The 19,811-nt window shown below is 59.4% G+C and overlaps 1 protein-coding gene across 1 annotated transcript in view; it reads right to left on the minus strand.

The window, feature by feature from the left end:
* Nucleotides 1–5,176: 5,176 nt before the first annotated feature.
* EPHA10 (EPH receptor A10) overlaps nt 5,177–19,811 on the minus strand; it is a 33,742-nt gene continuing 19,107 nt past the window's right edge. The window contains exons 6-17 of the mRNA XM_028513429.2: nt 19,287–19,420; nt 17,575–17,746; nt 15,194–15,302; nt 11,718–11,779; nt 11,440–11,565; nt 10,330–10,515; nt 9,802–9,863; nt 9,366–9,569; nt 8,899–9,048; nt 8,474–8,667; nt 7,700–7,855; nt 5,177–7,604 (exon numbers count right to left, since the gene is read on the minus strand). Of these exons, the coding sequence (XP_028369230.1) occupies nt 7,490–7,604; nt 7,700–7,855; nt 8,474–8,667; nt 8,899–9,048; nt 9,366–9,569; nt 9,802–9,863; nt 10,330–10,515; nt 11,440–11,565; nt 11,718–11,779; nt 15,194–15,302; nt 17,575–17,746; nt 19,287–19,420 (1,670 nt within the window). The 3' untranslated portion in view covers nt 5,177–7,489. The remainder of the gene's footprint in view (nt 7,605–7,699; nt 7,856–8,473; nt 8,668–8,898; nt 9,049–9,365; nt 9,570–9,801; nt 9,864–10,329; nt 10,516–11,439; nt 11,566–11,717; nt 11,780–15,193; nt 15,303–17,574; nt 17,747–19,286; nt 19,421–19,811) is intronic.

The following is a 19,811-nucleotide window of genomic DNA, read 5'->3' on the forward strand; positions in this document are numbered from 1 at the left end:
ATTCGTTCACCTGCAGAGTACGCTCTCACTTCCCGGAGCACGGGGGTCTGGCGGGTCCGCCTTCCTGGAAGGCTTCCTGCGCTAGAAGTGACCAGCATGGGGCTAAGCAATCTGTGCTCACTACTTCTTAGCTCAGTCATCTGGCACGGACAGTTCATGGGGAAGGTCAGTGATAGCATGTGGAGTAAAGGTTACTCATTTCAAGTCATTAAGTCTCAAAACCTGAGGCTCCTACGTTTGCTGCCATCACCTGGCACAGCGTGAGGAAGAGCCTGGCATCAAGGAAACACTTGGGATCCAACACGCTTCACCCAGAGCCAGGCCACCCGATCGCACTCCCTGTGCGCCACTGCCCAGGCAGACCCAACTGTGGGACGTGCGCGGGCCCAGCAGGTGCCCGGCAAAAGCCAGTCGCGTGGGGCAGACAGGGCAGTCCACTCCGTGTAAGAGACTGACTCGCAGGGTGATGAGTTCCCTGCCCCAGGGTTTAAAGCCTGGGCTGAACCATCACGGGGCTGGAACGTTGCAAAGGGAACTGAAATCTTCCCACCAGGCCACAGACCAAAAATGGCCCATTGACACACATTCAACTGCATGTTCTTTAAACTAGTTGAGCCCTGACTGGTGTGGCTCTGGACTGAGTGCCGGCCTGGGAACCGAAAGGTTGCTGGTTCTATTCCCAGTCAGGGCACATGCCTGGGTTGCAGGCCAGGTCCCTGATAGGGGGCACGTGAGAGGCAACCACACATTGATGCTTTCCTCCCTCCTGTCCCCGCTTTCTCAAAAAAAATTAAATCCTTTTAAAAAAAATAAAATTAATTGATAACAATTTTTTAAATTAGTTGATAAGGGTTTAAAAATTGCCAAGGTTCAAAAATGGTTGCTGGCCTCCAAAATACAAGATCTGGCAACAGGGGCCACAGTCAAGGAGGTCAACAGCAGCTCTCTGGCCCATAGAGATCCTTCCTCCCGGTGAAAGCATTTCCTGCTCAGTGACTTCCCTCTGTTACCTGTTACCTGTCTAGTGCCTGTGGGCAATTTACTTTGTACCCTAAGCAGAGCTTGTCTGGATTGAAGGGATGGTGGGGCCTGGAGTCCCCTTTATTAGGGTACCTCAGGCAGTTCCAGAGAACCCTAGAATTTCAATAAACAGGTTCATTCTTTGCCCTGCAAGCCCCCTGATTTTTCCAAAAGTCCTATTTGGGGCTTTCTATTGAAAGAAGTCCAAACGTATTGCCTTGTGAACAGTTAGGTTAACTAATTTGCCCTGGCTGGTGTGGCTCAGTGGATTGAGCACTGGGCTGTGGACCAAAGGGTTGCTGATCTGATTTCCAGTCAGGGCACATGCCTGGGTTGCAGACCATGTCCCCAGTAGGGGGCGCACAAGAGGCAACCACACATTGATGTTTCCCTCTCTTCCCTTCCATCTAAAAATAAATCAATAAAATATTTTTAAAAAATTAATTCACAGGAAGAGCTACTTCTTGGGGGGTGTGTGATGTGATATCACATAAGCATCATTTATTCGCAGCACATCTTTTAGCTCAAAGGAACCACCATCCCCCTCTGTGCCAACGACAATGAGTTCACGTGACCAATACAAAGCTTACCACGGCGTCTCTGATGCCCCTGAAAAAGAGTGTGTCTCAGTCCGCGTGTGCACGAGCCCTGATAAATACTTTCCTCCTCTAATTTCACACAGCGATAGCTGTGGATCCATAGCTAAAATAGAGCACGACACATATGTGCTGAAGATTGAACAGTAGGTAACTCATGTGGCTTCAGAAATGGAAGGAGTGAGAGACACGGGTTGATCAAAACCGGGGTGCACATCGAACTCCCACTTAATGGGAGTCTGGAACCCAGTTTGCTCTGGCTGAGGTGTCCTCTCCTGGCCCTTCGCAGCATTAGGCATTCGCCCAGCCCCTCATCCTCCCCACCTGCATCGCCTCACCTAGACCACAAGCCCCGTCTCCCCGGCACCCGCTTCCCACCACTGTAACCCACACCGCTCACCTTCCACACTTGACTATCATCTTTCCCACAGTTGATAGTAGCATCTATTCTAGTCGGTGTTTTCTGACCCTCAGACGATGGGTATGGAGGATGACATAACATGCCCTGGGCACCAGGACACTAGGAAAAGCCCAGGCCCATATTGGCAGTGCCCGCAAGCACACGCTGTGTGTCACAGTGTGCCAACAGGCATCAGGATGGATGCAGACGACAGTCTCCAAGGAGACACCCCTTCAAATCCGATGCAAAGGTCATGCCAGCAAACCCACTGGTCTGCACTCTCCTGACGGCGCCCCAGCCGACTGCCAAGGACGAGTGTGGTGGTAAAAGGAGAGCGGGCAAGAAGGACCCTAACTGGGAGGGGATGGGAGATGTTTGTGAGAAACAAACTTGGTTTTGGTTGTTTTAGTTTTTCACGTGCACGAGAGACTTGAGACACCCAGGATCTATTCACCAGATGCTGGCAGGCACCACGAGGTAGTCCACGAGCAGAAGGAGTTTCTGACTTCTGTCCCTTGCCCCAAGAGCCTGGGGGGCCCACTGCTCACAAGGGGTGGGGAGCATCCTGAGAGGCTAGCAGGGTTTCTCAAGATACTGGCAGACACTCAAGTTTCATGGCAAAGGGGACAAAGAGATTCAGAGAGTGTGGCATGTGGTAAGGAGTTTTCTTCACGTCCTGGGCAGTGTGATGGGGCTCACGTAAGGAACTGAGCCTAGAACTCAGTCACTGGTTAATATGGACAGTGGACTCACTACCTGGTTTTCCCCTGGGGGCCTTCTCACACCTCCCCAAGGACGAGGTCAGGCAAAGCCCTCCAGTGGACTCCACCATGCCCAGGATTTATCCCCACGGCTGTGCCTCTCATGCTTTTTACTTAACCGACTCCCGCATTAGGCTTCCTTACGTTCCCGGTGCCGACCGCCTGGCAGGTGCTTCTGCTCAGCACTGAATGAGCAGATAAACACCTTGTCAGACCGGTCGGCGGCCTCCCTGCCTAGAGAAGTGCATTTCCATTCCCAGCTGCATACTGTACATCTACCCGGTGCCTCACAACTTGCTGATACCATTTAGTGAGGGCCTACTGGGTGCCAGGCATTGTGTTACGTGTTAGTGGGGAAGGGGTCCTCCACTCTCTGGCTGCCTGCCTCTAAGGCAACAGACCTCTGCAGAGCAACACGCCTGACGTCTCCAGCCCACTCATTCATCCCTCCACTCGGCGGCGGGGGAGAAGTGACTTATCTAACAGAACTGGGAGGCAGAGGGATAACCTCTAGCTTCCCACAGGTCTGCCTGCCTGCAAGAAGGGGGCACCCTGGTCTGCCCCCCATCATGCAGGAAGCTGGGTGGGGCTGACATGTGCATCTCTGGCTCAGCCTGGGACTGGTGGGTCTAATTCAGGGGAATGATGGGAAATGCACTCTGTCCACAGTATACCACATGTCAGTTATCAAAGATGTGCGTTTTACACATTTTTAGTATCTCTGAGGGGGGGATGCATCTTCCAGGCACATGGCATGATGTGGTTTAATTGGCTGGGACATGCATGACTGCATGGTGCATCTCACACACCCCCCCCCATGCATGGCGTCTCAGGCTCGAAGGAACGTGGTGAGCAGCACGCTCCAGCCTGCCTTACCAAAGGGCTGGGTCTCCGTCTGCCCCAGGGAATTGATGCCCAGTGGGCTCTGAGCACAGTTGCTGATCGCCACTCCTGCCACCCTCCCATCACTAACCACTTTCTGTGGCCAGGACTAAGCAGATAAATAAGACACCTTCTCCACGCTATGAACACAAATGGCCCAGCCAGGCTGAGCAGAAGCACTAAGAGAGCCGACCAAGGACAGCAAGGGCTCATGGGGTACAAGTGTGTGTGTGTGTGTGATGCGTGTGCGCACGACATGTGCGTGCGTGAGGGCTCCAGTGGGGTGCCAGCACTCCTCAGCCCACACCCCTGCCCCACTCTTCTGCCCTTGGTAGCCCCTCAAACTCAATCCTCTCACCTGGCTTCTGCCAGCTCAGTTAAGGTCACTGCAATGGGCTAAATTCTGTGCTCCCCAAAATTCATATGAAGCCCTAACCGCTGATACCTCAGAACTTGACTGGATTTGGAGACACGGTGTTTACAGATGTCACCAGGCTAACATGAGGCCATCGGGGTGGGCCGATGTGGACTGGTCCGACGTGACCGGTGCCCTTCTAGGGGAACGGGGAAGTCTGGGCACAGAGACACGGAGGGAAGATGACATGCAGACACACAGACACCAGAAGGAAACAGCCGCCCACAAGCCAAGGAGGGAGGCCTGGGGCAGGTCCCTCCCTGAGTCCTCAGGAGGAACAGACTCTGCCGACACCTCGGCCCCGGACTTCCAGCCTCTAGAACTGCGGGAGCACGCCCACCCCGACAGCCGCTCTTCTCGCCCGGCTTCTCTGCATTTCACACCAAAACTCACTCTGCCTCTGGCTCAGTGGCATGACTCCAGCCTGGCTTCTCACTGCTTCCTCAGCTTCTGTCTCTGCTCCTCTTTATCCAGCTGCCCCCCAAAGTCAGAGTGCCCCTGGAGCTCCTCTTCCTCCATCGGTGGCCCAGGGCAACCTCGTTCTCCCCGTGGCTTCCACCCCCACCTGCGAGCTGATGACCCTCAAAGCTCTGCCTCCAGCTCACACCTGCGCCGAGTTCCAGCCCAAGCATCTGCCCGTCTCCTAGACATCTCTGCCTGCGCCTCCCACAAGATCTCAAATCACATCCAGAACCAAGCTAGTCATTTCCTGACCTCCCCTTGCATCCCTGCCCAGCCCGCTGCTCCCTCCCCACACACTGTCTACCTCAGGGGATGGCACCACCGCCCGAGTGCTCCCTCCTCTGGGAAGCCTTCTTTGGTTTACTGCTCCCACACTGGGTGGCATCCTTCTCTACACCCCCAGGCTACCTCGTGCTCACCCCCATGGTGACCCTGACCACACTGTCCTGTGATGTTTCCTAAATATGCCCCCCCCCGCTAGACTGGGGGCCTTCTGTGGCAGGGGCAGCCGAATTAGTCTCTATGCAGCGAGACTTCAGACCCGTAGTCTGGAGACCCCCCACCTTGGGGCGGGGGTAGGAACCCTCCCACACACACTACTCAATGGTGAAACGACTGTCAGTGAAAGAGGCACCATATCACAGACAAGTTTTTATTACTTTGTCCTGCATATAGAACCCAAAATTATAAAAACATCTCCAGCACGAATCAAAGGAACCACCTCCCCAACCGGCCCCTCCCCTCCCTGGGTGGGCCCAGACAGCGTATGGGGTGGGGGGGGAGTTGCAGGCCCCTCCCGCTGTCCAGCGAGTAAGTTCCATATAAAAATAGATCTGTAGAGGGCGCCCGGAGAGCCACCGGCTCGCATCACACTAGCACCCGTGCGGGGAGCCGAGGCCGGGCCCCTCAGGACTCTGGGACCTCGCTCCAGCGGAGGGAGGTCTACCCTGGACACCGAAGTCCTGCCGACGGCAGCCCCTCTGCAGAGCAGCTGGTGGGGCAGGGACTTGACCTTCAGAGCATGACTGCTGGGACTGCAGCTGGAGCTGAGGCTCCCCTCCCACGAGACAGGACGCTGGCCCTCACGCCATGTCCTCTCCAGGCTTCCCAGGGGCAAGGGTCCGGGGCGCGGAGCCTGAAGGACACCTGGCACGGGGCCCTCTAGCCCTGTCAAAGATGGAGGCAGTACCTGGGTCTCCCCCAGTACCTCCAGAGTCACCGAGCTGGGGCCGGGGCCCAGGAAACAGGAAGACGGGAGGGGGGCCCAAGGAGAGAAGAGCTGCCGGGCCCTGCCGAAGGCACTGCTGTGAGGCACCATCCCCCCCCTCCAGGGGGTGCTCCCCAGAGACCCACTGCGTCTTTCGGCCCCTGGGCTCCAGCTCCCGTTAGCTGCTCTGCTTGGACCCCATCTTGGCCCGGGCCCTCCGTCAGGGCTTGCTGACGACTTCACCCATTCACGACTTCATCCTGCCCCACCTTGAAGGCCCTGTTCAACTTCCGAGTTGGCTTCTCAGCCAAGGAGCCTCTCCAGACAACCCTCCACATACACAGATCAAGAGGGTCCAGTGGCCGCCCTAGCCCCCCAGCCCACAGACCCGAGGTCTCCCATGGTGTCTGAGATCATCACCCCACCTGGCCTAAGCCCCCGGAGGGCGGGCTCTGTGTCTCATTCACCCCGTTCCTCCAGCCTTCGGCTCCTCCTTCCAGCCCAGCCCAGCCCACCCACCACAGCCAAACCCGGAGAGGCGTGCCGGAAGCACACTGGAAAGACAGCCCCCATGGCCCTATCCAGATCCGGCTGCCTTTCTCCTGTCCTAGGAAAGTGCGGTCTCGTCATCACCACGGCTTGGGGGAGCCCTTCTGGGCAAGGAATTCTGGAGCCAGCTCAGTGCGCCCACTTCCGTCTGAGGCCCGCAGAAGCCGGAGCGGGGGAGGTGCTCCAAGGAGGCTGGGTGGTGGCCAGGGATGGGGCACCTCCCCGGGGCTCCCCTCACAGTGGCCCTGGATCCCCTGGGAAAGAGTGGTGGTGTCCCAGAGCGGGACCAAGGCCTCCCTCCAGAGCCGACCTCACCCCTGGGCAGGGAGTTGGGCGAGCTGGCTCTGCCCCAGGCCTGGTCCTGGCTCCTCACTGGGTCTCAGGCTCCCCCACCCGTACAGTGAGCACTGGACCCACCAGAGAGAGAAGGTCCGTCTCTGAGAGTCTCTCTGTCACCATCCCCCCAGGCTGGACAACACACTCTGGGGTCCCCCGGGGGAGAAGACATCTCCCCTCGTGTCCCTCCCAGGAGTCCAGCCAGCGAGTTTACAAAAGGAATGCAAAGGGGAGGCCAGTGGGGCCTCAGGGAGCACCAGGACCTTGCGTGGCCCCGCCGCCGGGACCCTCACCCTGAGCTGTCAGCCCAACGGCAAGGGAGGCAGAAACCGAGACCCCTGAGCTCAGCACCACCTCTGCTGCCTGGGCCTCGGGACCAATGCCCAGACAGGGCTGAGCCCCAGCACCAGGAGCTGAGGACCCTGCCCCTGCAGGCCCCTCCACAATAAGCTGCCAGGCAGCTGTGCTCACTGCTGGGCCCACTGACAGCCCAGCAGGGACGTGCACTGCCTGCTGGCCCAGGGGTCTGCAGGGTCGGGGGTCAGGCCCCAGCGCCCCAGTGAATGCGGAAGACAGAAGGGCAGGAGCCCGGTGATTTAAAGCTACGTCTTTCCTCCCCACCTAGCCCCACCTCAGTGTCTCAGACCCTGCTTCTCCTCCCGCTGTTCTGTCAAGGGCCCTCTCCAGGGGGGCTGAGTCAGCCAAGGCGTTCAGGCTGGGGAAAGTGGGAGGAGTGGGCAGTGAAATGGGGGAACCGGCCCCAGGTGGAGGAAGGGAGCTCACTTCCCCACGAGTGGAATGCAGCTTGCCCAGGGGCTTGTCCGGCTGCGTCTGAGCCCCCTGGGGAAGAGTGAGAGCTGCTCACACCTGTACACCCTGGCCCTGCAGCTGGAGCACTCGTGCCCGCAGGGTGCCGATCCCGCTGAGGAGGGCCTCCCGATGCTCCGCCGACGAGATGCCCAGGCTTGCCAGGTCCCTGCGTGGATGGACTGGTCAGATCCCGCCGGCTCAACCCCACCTTCTGCTCTCCCTCCCTCTGCCTGGACAGGGCCCCCAGGTTCCCAGACTCACTGCGCGGTCATGGCGGCCACGGCCTCCAGGCTCCCGTAGCCAGCCGCAGCGAAGCTGTCCTTGTAGCGGCCCAGGTCCAGGGCCTCCAGCCATGCACCCACAGAGCCAAAGGAGGGGAAGGTGGAGAAGGCACGGTCCGCCAGGGGGGTGGGAGGCCTGGGGCAGAGGAGCAGTGGCCAGTTAACAGCAGGGATCTGCTGCCCAGACCCAGTCCCTCTCCTGAGGACAGGCCAGCTGCGAAAGGACAGGAGGCAACTGGGACCCCGGGCAGGCCTGGCTCACACAGGCGCTACGTGTTCTCAGAGCAGGCGTGCGCTCGGCGTGCCCGGCACACTCAGGCAGGTGGGGAGCAGGCTGCACCCGAGCCGGCCAAATGTACCAGGGGTGTCTGGAACAGTCTGGGGGCAGGACACACCCAGGACAGTTTGGGAGGCAGCCCGTAATTTGGGACAACTTATACTAATTTCACACGTTTTATTTACTGGAACTGTGAATTAGTTAGGACTACTACCACATATATGGATCCAACAGTCACTGTGCCTGGGATATGTGAGCAAAATCCAGGACAAGTGAAAGTGGCTAAGATGGATGGAAGCTTCCATGAGCCTCAGGCAGGTGGGAGTATTAGATCTACCTGGGGCAGCTGGCGAGCAGTCATGCCAGGACCAGTGGGGTGGGAGGGACAGGGCCGTTGTACTGGGGCCTGAGGGAGGCCCCCAAGGGCAGGGGAGAGGTCAGCGTACCCGCCGTGGTTGGGGCAAGGTGGGAATATACCTCGGACAGGCGGCTGCAGCGCACTTCGGGGGTTCTGGGTCCTGCACCATCTTGCTCAGGATGCTGTGGATCTGGGAGAACCTGGGCCGCTCACCTGGGTCCTTCTGCCAGCAGTCAAGCATCAGTCGGTGCAGGGCGGAGGGGCAGTTCCTGGGGGGCGGCAGCCGGAAGCCATCCTCCACGGCCTTGATTACCTGGGCCGTGGGGGTGAGGAGAGCAGGCAGGAGGCCTTACATCCTCCCAACACACATGCGCGCGTGCACCCCCCACCCCGGGGAGACGCCAGCGGTAGGCAGGCGGGACGAGAAACAAACGAACGGTGAAGAGGAACCCGGGGCTAGAAAGCCAAGGGGCAGGGAACTGGGGGCTGAGGTCAGAGGGCAAGAGGGTCAGAAGGCAAGGAGCTGGAGCCACCAGTCACTCACGTCTTGGCCAGACATGTCCCAGTAGGGCCGCTCCCCGAAGGCCATCACCTCCCACATGACAACGCCGAAGCTCCACACGTCGCTGGCAGAGCTGAAGTGGCCGAACTGAAGGGTCTCGGGGGCAGCCCACAGCGCCGGGCTGCGGCCACTCTGTGGGCAGGCAGGCGGGCGGGCAGGCAGGTCAGGCGCAGCAGGGAGAGGCGACCCCCAGGTTTCCCTCCCCACAGGGTCCCAGATGGAGCCCCACCCACCACCCTCCCAGCTGCACAGCAGGGGGAGGGGCACAGGCTGACCACAAGGTGGTGTCCACACTGGCATTTACTCGGGACCAACTGGGTGGAGGGGCAGGGCGGGGGCAGTGACCGCCACCGCCGCAGGGCAGGGGCCGGAAGTGGGGCAGCAGGGACTCCCGGGCAGTCTGGTGGGAAACAGAGGAGCAGGCTTGCCTGGGGGAAAGGACTCCTCACCATGGTGGTGTAGACGGCCTCTGCCCGGTCCCGAGGTCCCCGCCCGAAGCCGGAAATCTTGCAGAGAAGGCCACTGCTGATCAGCACCCGGCGGGCGGCCAGGCCCCGGTGAACGTAGCCCATCTCCGACAGATACTTCATGGCCGACGCCAGCCCAGGCAGCAGCCCCAGCAGCTGCCCAGCCGCCACCTGGCCCTCGTGCCGCTGAGGGAGAGGGGGAGATGGGGGCCAGGGCTGCACGCCCGCTCCCCTGCGGCTGCACCAGGAAAGTCACGCCGCCCCCGCCAGGCTTCGGCCTGCCCTGTGACCCAGCCGGCCGGCCTGGCCAGCGGGCGCCTTCTCGGGGAATGATGCTGACTCCAAGTCCCGACCGAGAGAAGAGTAAGGGGCCAAAAATAAGAAGGTCCTTTCCACCCCCAGGGTCCACACCACTCACCCTGAGGAAGCCGTCCAGGGCCCCAAGGCTCATGTACTCAGTGACGATCATCAAGGTGCTTCCTGTGCCCAGGGACGGGAGACGCACACAGGCTGAGTTGTCTGCTCCCCGCCCGCCGGACACGTGCCCCCCACCTGGGCCCTGACCTTGGCCCTGACCTGGGCCTAGACAGCCGGAACTAAGACCACACTCCCCTAATAGTGCCACCCTCCTTCCGGACCCAGGACCCCCCACACTGAAGGACAAAAGAGGAGGCGGACAAAGGCCAAGGTCAGGAGCTGCAATAAGTTTGCTAAGAAAGATCACCCAGGGTCCAAGCCATCCCTCCACAGAGTGTCACCTCAAGTCAGAACTGTCGCTCAGGGTCAGAGGGGCCACCCTGAGTCAGTGAAGAAAAGCTGAGACCTTCCCTCCATGCTGGGCATTTGGGGCTCCCTCTCCTGGCTAAGGAAAGGGCCTCAGGGCACAGGGCACCCCGCCTCCCGCCCTGTCATCCTCACCCCTGTGCTTGTGGAGCACAGGGCCTACCTCGGGTGACCACACCCTCCAGCCGCACGACGTGGCTGTGGTCGAACTGACCCAGGGTGAGGGCCTCGGCCAGGAAGCTGAGCCTCTGGGCATCGGAGCAGCCTTCCCTCAGCGTGTGCACGGCCACGGGGAGCCCCTGGCGGCCAGGGAGCTGCAGGCGGCCACAGCAGAGCTCCCCAAACCGCCCTGTGGGAAACAGCACCTCAGACACACCCCTGCGGGCCGCTGCCTTGGCCAGACAGGCCTGGATCCTCCCACCTGCCTCAGCGGGAGGATGCAGAGCCTCAGAGAGAGGACTCTGCGTATGCCAGCGCATCAGAGGCTACTGCAGCCCAGTGTGACCCAGGAAGGGTGGTGATGGCATCCACTCTGCCACACTGCCCCTCCCTGGCTCCTGCCCAGTGTCAGGGCTTAGCGTCTGGCTCCTGGTGAAAGTGGCTGCCTGCTCTGAGCACAGGGGCCGAGGGTGTGCCGACAGGAAGAAGCAAGCCAGGAGATGACCGTGAGGGGCCGAGCGCCCACTGTGAGCCAAGCTGAGCCCCGAGCCTGCGAAGCCCCCATATCAGCTCGTCCGAGGCAGATATCAGGCCCATTTCACAGACGGGAAACTGAGGCTCAGAGCAGAAGAGGGAAGTGTCCCGACCACGCAGCTAGTTAGTGACAGAGCCAGAAGTAAAGCTCAGGGGTGTCTGGCCCCCAGGCTTGCAGAGCCCCTCCCCACTGCCCCAGGAAGGCCTTTCTGAAACTTGTGCAGCGGCAGCCCGCAGAGGCCGGCTCTGAAGGGGCCTGTACGGGGAGATCTCAGTGACCCTGGGGACCGGGAGAAGGTAGGAAAGCAGGGTCACGGAGCCGTCCGCCATCCCTTTACCTTGGAGCCTGGGTGGTGAAGGTGCAGCCTGACGTGGAGGTGGGGCTTCCTGGGCAGAGTGGGGACAGGGGTGAAGGCAGGGCTTCTAGAATGGGGGCTGGGGCGGGACTTGGGGTGGAGGCAGGCTTCCAGAATCAGAGTGGGGCAGGGTGGGACTTCTGGAGTGGGCGGGGCTGAGGCACAGGCAGGGCATCCCCCACCCCGCCCCTGCGGGGACCAGGCTCCCTGGATGCCCAGCTTGCCTGCTCCCAGGCTCTTCTCCACTGTGACGCTCTTTGCATCCAGCTCCTTGGCAAACAGATGAACAGCCTGTAGTGGGTCCCCACAGCTCTGGGGGTCCACGAACGTGCGGCGTGTCGGGACTTTGACTGGGAACACAGGGAAAGAGAGAGGTGGTTCTGAGGAAGGGGGCTTCCCTGGCAGGAGGGTGGGGTTGTGCAATGGCAGCAAGCAAGGGGGATGAGGAGTGAAGTGTGGGGGGGGCGCCCGCCCCTCCCCAAGCCAGGCCCAGACAGCTCACAGTGGAAATACAGCTCCTCCTCATCGTGGGTGTCCCGACCTCCTTTGCCATAGCTGCAGGGCCTGGGGGGTGGGGGGGTGCAGTCATTCTTTGAGCCAGGCTATCCCAGCCCTTTCCATGTCACCAGCACCCAGGGTGGCACCTCTTCAAAAGGACGAGGTCTGTGCCCCAGGGGAGGGACCTTCTTGTTTTGCTGGTTTGAACCCAGCAAATACACAGGTAATCCTAGTGCCATGCCTGACCGCTCACCCCCAGCAGCATGCCCAGGGGCCCTCACGTTGAGACACGGTGCACCTTCTTGCTACTCGGAGGTGCCCAAATCTGCACCCCTGACTTGAAGCTCCAGCTGCCCCCTCCCACCCCGCTGCATGCGAACAACACAGGCAAGCCCACCCCTCGCACACAGGGGCAGCGTGGGGTCTGGCCAGAAGCACCAGTACCGAGAGGCAGCCACGGCCCACTCACAGGGCCAAAGGAGAAGGGCTGTGCGCTGTGGAACCCCACACACGGCCCTGAACCCTTCTGGGGGTCACCAGGATGACATCCTGAGGCAGAGGCAGCTGTGGGACCAAAGGACTGCAGGGCAATCTGCAAAGCCACAGGCTGGCATCTGGGCCCCCTGAGGCCGGGCCCTGCTGGCCCAGATAAAGGCTTGGCTTTCATTCCTAGCAGAGGAGAGCCCAGAGGGGATTCTGAGCAGGGGCGTCTCCCCCTCCCCCGCCCCCCGTGACGCCATTTGCATTTTAGAAAGATCATCCCAGCTGCTGCTGTGGTCCCTGCCAGCGGTGGCGGTAGCTCAGGCTCAGGCTGTGGGGTGACCATGGAGAGGACTCAGACACTTAGGTGACAGGGCCACAGGGCTTGGAGATGGCTAGAAGGCAGAAAGGGAGAGGGAGAAGGCTTGCCCAGCAGAGTGGGTGGTGCTACCATTTACCAAGACCAGGGTGGGGGGTGGAAAGCGCATGTGTGGACAGTTGAGTTTGCAGGGCCTACGGGGCAAGCAGGGAGGGCCAGCGAGGAGGGAGCAGGGTGTGTGCGTGTCTGCTCTGGACATGCACATTCAGGAGATGTGAGAAGTGGGACCAGGAACGAGTCTGAGGACCCGCAGCATTTAGAGACTGGGCAGGAGAAAGGGAAGCCAAGGAGGTCACAGAAGAACCACCAGGGAAGTCAAAGGGAAGTAAAGGGGAATCTGGGTGCTGATATCACAGGAACCAAGGAAAGAAGAGACGGAGCAGGGGTCCAGGGAAGGCTGGAGGAAGGGGGACTGAAGGAGGTTGGAGGGAGGTGGTCCGGGTTCGATGCCAGCGGGAGAGGGCAGGAGGGCTGTCTGCCACACAGAAGGGTGTGGTCACGCAGGCGGGGCTCTAACAGCGTCTGCTCTGGAGCCTGACAGCACCCACCTGCTTCCCGGCTCCTCCCCTCGGCAGCTGCGGGACTGAGTGGCTCAGTTTTCTCTTTATTAAAGTCAGGATAGCCCTGGCTGGTGTGGCTCAGTGGATTGAGCACCTGCCTGCGAACCAAAGGGTCGCTGGTTCGATTCCCAGATAGGGCACATGCCTGGGCTGCGGGCCGGGTCCCCATGCTAAGCCCTCAGTGTGTGTTAGAAGTGTCACGTGGGGGGAGGGACATTATAAACAGTACAAGTTCCTGGGTTGTGACAGGGAGTGGGTTCGGGTCCGAGGTAGGAGGAAGGCGCCTCCTCTGGAACAACGGGAGGAAGAGGGTGGCTGTGGAGATAGATAGGCAGGTGCGCAGACCTGGTGGGGAGAGGGCGAGGGGCCGGTGGTGCCGTTGAAGAGCAGGGCAGCGGAGGTGGCCGAGGGAACAAGCTGCAGGGACAGGGAGGCTGCAGGGCAAAAGGAGAAGCGGCTCAATATTTGGGGTGGTGACCGTGTCACTGTCAGGATACAGGAGAGGGAGGGAGAGGGGGAACAGAAGCGAAGGTCCTTGGGAATAAAGACGTCCAAGAACCCAGAGACTGGTCATCCAAGCAAGCTGCACTAGTCACTCAGCATGGTGGCAGGACCTCCCCGGAGGCGGGGGGGACATTTAGGAGGGGTGGTGGAAATGAAGGGAAGGGAGACAGGCTGAGCGGATGGAGGCACGGCAGAGAAAATGAGCAGCTTCCCCTGGAAGACACCCTCCAGCAGGGTGAGCCAGGATAGACGGAGGAGGGAGATGGAGGGGAGGGGACCATGGCCCAGAGCAAGGGTCGCAGAGCCCCGAGAGGAGGGGCTCGTGGCAGAGACGTGGAGGTCTGCCACATTGTCGCTTGCCTGCTGGAGGAGTTTGCCCCCAGGCCCCTCAATCAGCACAAACCAGCTGGTGCTCCCCACCTCACTGCCGCTTGACCTTGAGCAGGTTTTGAAACGCACCGTCACCCCCAGCTCACTCTGCCTGCCTAGTACATCTGTCTCCGGGCACTCCCAGGCGGCTGCTCCGGCTGGCTGCAGCGTCTCCCCAGGGAGGTGCTCCCCGCTCACCTCTCTCCCCTTTCCTCCTTCAGCCTCGCTGAGCCCCCAGACTCACCGCCAGGACACAGTGCTCTAGGCTTCTGTCCATGGCAGCTTTCCCAACAGGCCCAACACAGGAGCCACAGCTCTGTGAGGGAGGAGCCTGCTCCTCCTGCCCTGCCCTCTTGCTTCCCCGGCCCAGGTGGAGCTGGGTCCCCTCCACCTGTCACTTTCTGTGCCTCATCCAAAGGCGATCAGTGCCCAATGAAGGCTCACTGTCCCTCCAGCCCGAAGGCAGTTCCGGTGCTGACGCGTGGCTCTCAGGCCTGTGTCTCTCCGTCCCCGAACTCCAGCCCTCTGCACACAGAATCTCCGAGGCCTCAGACCTTCCGAGCTCAGCCCCACCCTGGTACGTGCCTGGGGAGTCTGTGCCAGGAGGCTTCTGCTGTGTGCAAAAGGGCTGGAATCTTCTCTGAGCCAGACTCAAGAGCCACATCTTTCCCCTTTCTCTGCCCACTCTCCTGCAAGCTTCCTTCTGCTGGGGGTTGGGGGGTTTCTGGTTTATGAGCCCCGCACCCCCCATCCTCTCCCTCCCACCCACATACACACAACACAATTAATGCCTTTCTTCCCTTTGCCCACGTTCAAGGGCCTCAGGACCCCTTGGGGGCAGGGGCTGGGGGCCTCTGAGTGCCTCAGGAGAATCCTAATCACACTGGAACAGCCACAGCTTGATTCCATCCTCAGTGATGCCTTCTGACATTTAATGAGTTAAGGAGCTAAATCCCCTTCATCCCAGAGCGGCTGAGCTAGCTGCAGCGCTGGCTGCCGCAGGAGCAGGGAGTGGGGGAGGGGCTGGGACTATGCTAGCCTTGCCTGTATCTATACAGCAGTGTGCTTGCATGTGCAGACCTGCGTGTGCAAACCTGCATGTGTACAAATGCTGGCATAGATACAGGTGCCTGTGAGCACAGGGACACGCCTCACCAGAGGTCAGCCAGGCTGGGACCAGCCACCTACCTCCTCCAAATGGCCAGCACGCTCATCACAGAGCCCAGGACAAGGATGGCTGAGATGGTGACCACGGTGACAACCACTGCGGGGCTCTGGTCCCTGGAGCCTGAGGCAGCTGGGAGGAAAAGCAGGGGTCTGAGGCTGGCAGAGGACCGGGCTGCTGGGTAAGTGTCCTCAGCCCACAGCAGGGTTCCCGCAGCACCTCTGCCCCCCAGCAGCGGAGGGGTGGAGGCAGTCCAACCAAACCCAGCGGCACCTGGAGCTTCCTCATCACCTGGGGTCAGGGCGCCTCCCCCCGCAGCCCAGCTCTGAGAGACAGGAGCAGGGGTCCAGACGAACAGGCCTGGGACTCCCTTTTTGCCTTTCAGCTGGACAATGAGAGACTTAGGGTGGCCCTGCAGGGGGAATGGCCTCTTGTCTGAGCTCCCCAAGCACCAAGTGAGACTATTCCCCAGCAATTATAATAAAAGTAAACATTTGATGCACCCTTACTCCATTCAAGGCACTGTGCCATGTGCCTTAACGGAATGCTCCTACGTCTTCATCACAACAAGCCAGTGAGGTGTTACTGTCTCTGCGTTTCAGCTGAGGAAACTGACACGGAGGGAAGTTGTGTCGTTTGCTCAAGGTCACACAGCTAATAAATAATGAACCTAAAATCTAAATTGGATCCCCAAAGCCTCTGCTCCGGATTATTTCACCGAGGGAGAGGTCAAGAGGACCCCGGGCTCTCGGCCCCATCCATCTGTCCATCCATCCATCCATCCATCCATCCGTCCAACAGTAACCCCCTGGCACTGGGGAGAAGGCAATGAATGAGTCAGAATCCCTGCCCTAGAGGACTGTGCCAACCACTGGGAAAGACAGAAACAAAAACTTAACCATAGAACGAAAACAGAAATGGAGAAATGAGCGGAACGGTCATTTCCTCCAGAAGCCTTCGCAGAACACAGCAAAAGTGATGGGATATCACTTCCAAGATTAGGTCACAAGAGACTGGCTTCTGTCTTGGGTGCCCTCTCGCTCACTCTCAGTCTCTACAAGAATCTACTGGCTGTGTTACGAGCAGACCTGTGGAGAGGCCCACGAGGCCTGCCTCCATCAGAGCCAGCGAGACCCTGAGCAGGGGACAGAGTCCCCCCCCAGTTAAGCCCCGAGATGACTGCAACCCCAGTCATCTGGACCCCTTGATGGCAGCCTTGTGAGACGCCCTGAGTCAAGTGGCACCTGGTTAAGCTGCACCCCTACCCCTGACCCACAAAAACAACCAACGATAACAGACGTTTCTTTTCAGCTGCTAAGTTTTGGGGGCAATTTGTTAAGGAACAACAGAGTGTTGAACGCTGGTCTTTCATCACAACCCTGATTTGGGGTCACAGCTCGCTGGAAAACATGCTGTACAGCTTAGGAGGCCCGCCCCCCTACCCCACCCTTCCCTGTCCCAGCCAGGGCCACAGCAAAGGAGGCTGGGGAGCTGAGCAATAGCTGCTAACCAAAAAAACACCAAATGAGTGGAAGTCCTTAGCCCCTGCACCCCGCCCCCACCCCACACGCACACTCACTCCAGCCAAATTCATGAGCCTTTGTTCAGGTGGCCTCCTCTATCCAAAATGCCTTCCCCGCCCATCCCCACACACCCACATGCTCCCCAGCCTTGGAGACCATAGCTCTAATCTCCTCTCGCCAGCACCTGGCTGGGGTCTGGCACAGACGGGCAGCCGAGCAAGAAGTGCTGTCTCCCTTCCCAGAACTCAGACTCCCCCAACATTTTATCTCCACCTCCCTTTGGGCTCGGGGCTCTTCCTATCTTGGATTAGACTCATGTAGCAGGTTGGAGAGAATTATTATCTTGACAGCTGGTGCCAGAATGCCTCTTAGGGGGAACTGCCTTTGTCCAGGAAAATACTTTCATGAGCTGCTTGGGATAGATAGAGGTGAGACCCCGAGGGCTGGGTTAGCAGCAGGAGAAACGACAAAAGAGGAAGCTGAATGCTCTCCCTGCATCCAGAAAGGGAGTTCGGGGGTGGGGGGAGAAGAGGGCGGGGGAGCGAAGCGGGGGGGGGGGGGGGGGTGGTAGAGCAGTGCTGTGGAGAAGCCAGAGCAGTTTCAGGATCAGGGTATCTGATGTTCAGCGTTTGATTTGTTTCGTTTTGGTAACAGCCTTACTGAGAGATTATTCACACACCACCCAGTTCACCACTGAAAGTGTCCAATTCTCATTTTGTTGCTTGCCGCAGTCAAGCTCTGCCACGGCCCGACCTTCGGTGAAGTCTGTCTCACACTCTCGCAGGCTCCCTTCATTTCACAGATGGTCACCCTTCCCGCCCATCCCCGGCCCCGGCTTCTCCCTGCCCGGGTCCACCAGCACAGGTCAACAGCTCACTCACCCTCCCCTGGGGTCTGCACTTCGATGCTGGGGCTGAAGCCCTGGGTCCCCCAAGAGGGCCCTGGGGAAGCCGCCCGGATCTGAAACACGTAGCGTGTCGCTGGCTTCAGGTTGGTGACGGTGACCGCAGGTGCGGCTGTCTTCACTGTGGAGTAAGTCTGCTCACTCCGACCCTGAGGGGGAGACCAAGAAATGAGGCCCAGGCCCCGGGCCAGCACCACGCTCCTGGGACAGTGATGGGGGGCAGGAATAGGGAGAGAGGAGGGTACCCTTGGCTGGAAGAAGCTGACTCCGGTCATCCTGGGGGGCTCCACGGGCTTCTTCCAAAGGATCCCCAACCCTTTCCTCGGGTTTGGATGCCAGGTGACTTACAGAAAATGTCCTGGTTGGGACGTCAACTACAGGTGAGGGGCTGTAAAGCTGCACTCTGGTCACAGCCCTGGTGCCGTCCAGGGGTGGTCTCCTCAGCATGGCTTCCCCGGAGAACCTCCCTGGGGCCTTCTTTACACTTCTTTACCGCGCCTTCGTATCGTGTTGAATCATACGTTCCGTAAGGCTATTTTAATTTTCTGTGTTTTCTAAACTTCTACAGTGAATATATATTTATAATTGAGAAATGCATTAAAATTTCACTTGGAATTTTATGAAGCTGGAGCAGTAGGATGTCCACACCGAGTGTGGGGGAGGGCCGGCCCACTGAAAACTGAACTTCGGTTTCACTCCTGCTGCTGCAGCAGGAAGCTCTCCGGCCGGTGGGCGCCTCCTTAGGAAGAAGTGGAAGAAATTCTCGCCTCACCCATCAACCTCCTCTTCCTCCCTGACCCTTGACCCTCATGGAAGAAAACAGGCCTCTGTGCACTACAGTCTTAGTCCGGTGACAGCACGACACTAGTTGCAGGACACAGACGGACACCAAGTTCCACAAGGACGGATGCGTGGGTGCAGGCCTCCTCTCCTGCCGGCACGGGGCCCCTCCGCTGCTGCAGGCCCTCGGAGAAGGACCTCCGGGGCCTCGAACTGGCTGACGACTAATTGTGATGGCGTCAGAGCCCAGACTGCTTATCATGGAGGGAGTGGAGCTGGGATTTACCTAAGCAAAGCTGCGTGGATCAGCAGGAGCACTGTACGTGTTTACTATTATTGTCAAACGATGTTACAAATCCTTTCTATCAGTAAAATTATGGCAACAACTCGCATTCACGGTTCTGGAGGGCCAACTGTTAAACGCTTACCCACACACCGGCGAGCCCCAGTGCGCGCCTGACCACGCAAGGTGCTCCAGCAGTCACGCATTTTTGTAAAATTTGAGATCATGTAATATTTCTGCATTTTTTTTCTTAAAAGAGTTGCCAATTTGTATGTCTACCATTCGGGCACACAAAATCCGGACCTGCCCCTGGAGAAAGCTCTTTGTCAACTGTAAGCGCTGTAACTGGAAGCGCAACTGTAAGGGCAGAAGCGGTGAGAGTGAAGGTGGTGGCTGGTGCCGAGGGGAGACTGGAGGGAAAGAGGAAGAGCCGAGGAGCCCGCGGCAGGCAAGGGACACGAAGGAAATGCAGCCTGGAAGGCCGCTTGGGAGGCCAGTGGGAACGCTTAGAGAGAAAAGTGAGGAGGGCTCTTGCTGGGAGGAGACAGCGGAGAGGAGGAAGCAGGTGGGCAAGGGGGACAGCAACGGGGCACGCAGTGCCAGGTTCCTCCCAGACCCTGACTCACCTTCTCGTAGTAGCGGATCTCATACTCTGTGCCATTGGCCCCAGGGGCTCCAGCGGGGATGGGCTCCCGCCAGGACAGGGACACACTCTGGGGTTCCACTCGGTCCCTGCGAATCTCATCCTCCTCCCAGGGCCCTGAAAGTAAGTGATGTGCGATTTTTAACCAGGCCTGCAGGGCAAGGCCGGCTGTGGGGCGGGGCTGGAGCGGTGGGCACGTGGGGGTTGGGGGCGGGGCTAGGGATGACAGCTGCTAGGCTGAAGCAACTGTGGGTGGGGTAGTAGGCTCCTAAGGGGCGGGGCCTGAGGGGTAGGGTCAGTGAGAGCAGAGGAGGCCCCTTTCACCCCGCACACAGCTCTCCACTTCAGTAGCGCCTAGTGGGGAAAGCGCCAGGACTCCTGCTGCTCGCCCATCCCCTATACTCTAGCTCCCCTCACGGTGGCTGGTTCTAATCCCTGTCTGGCTCTTCCTACATTTTCTGTGGTTTAGAGACATTAGAGAGCACAAGAGGCAGGAAGACCAGCTACT

Source organism: Phyllostomus discolor, chromosome 5 (genome assembly GCF_004126475.2).
Source record: "Phyllostomus discolor isolate MPI-MPIP mPhyDis1 chromosome 5, mPhyDis1.pri.v3, whole genome shotgun sequence".
NCBI classification, from domain to species: domain Eukaryota; kingdom Metazoa; phylum Chordata; class Mammalia; order Chiroptera; family Phyllostomidae; genus Phyllostomus; species Phyllostomus discolor.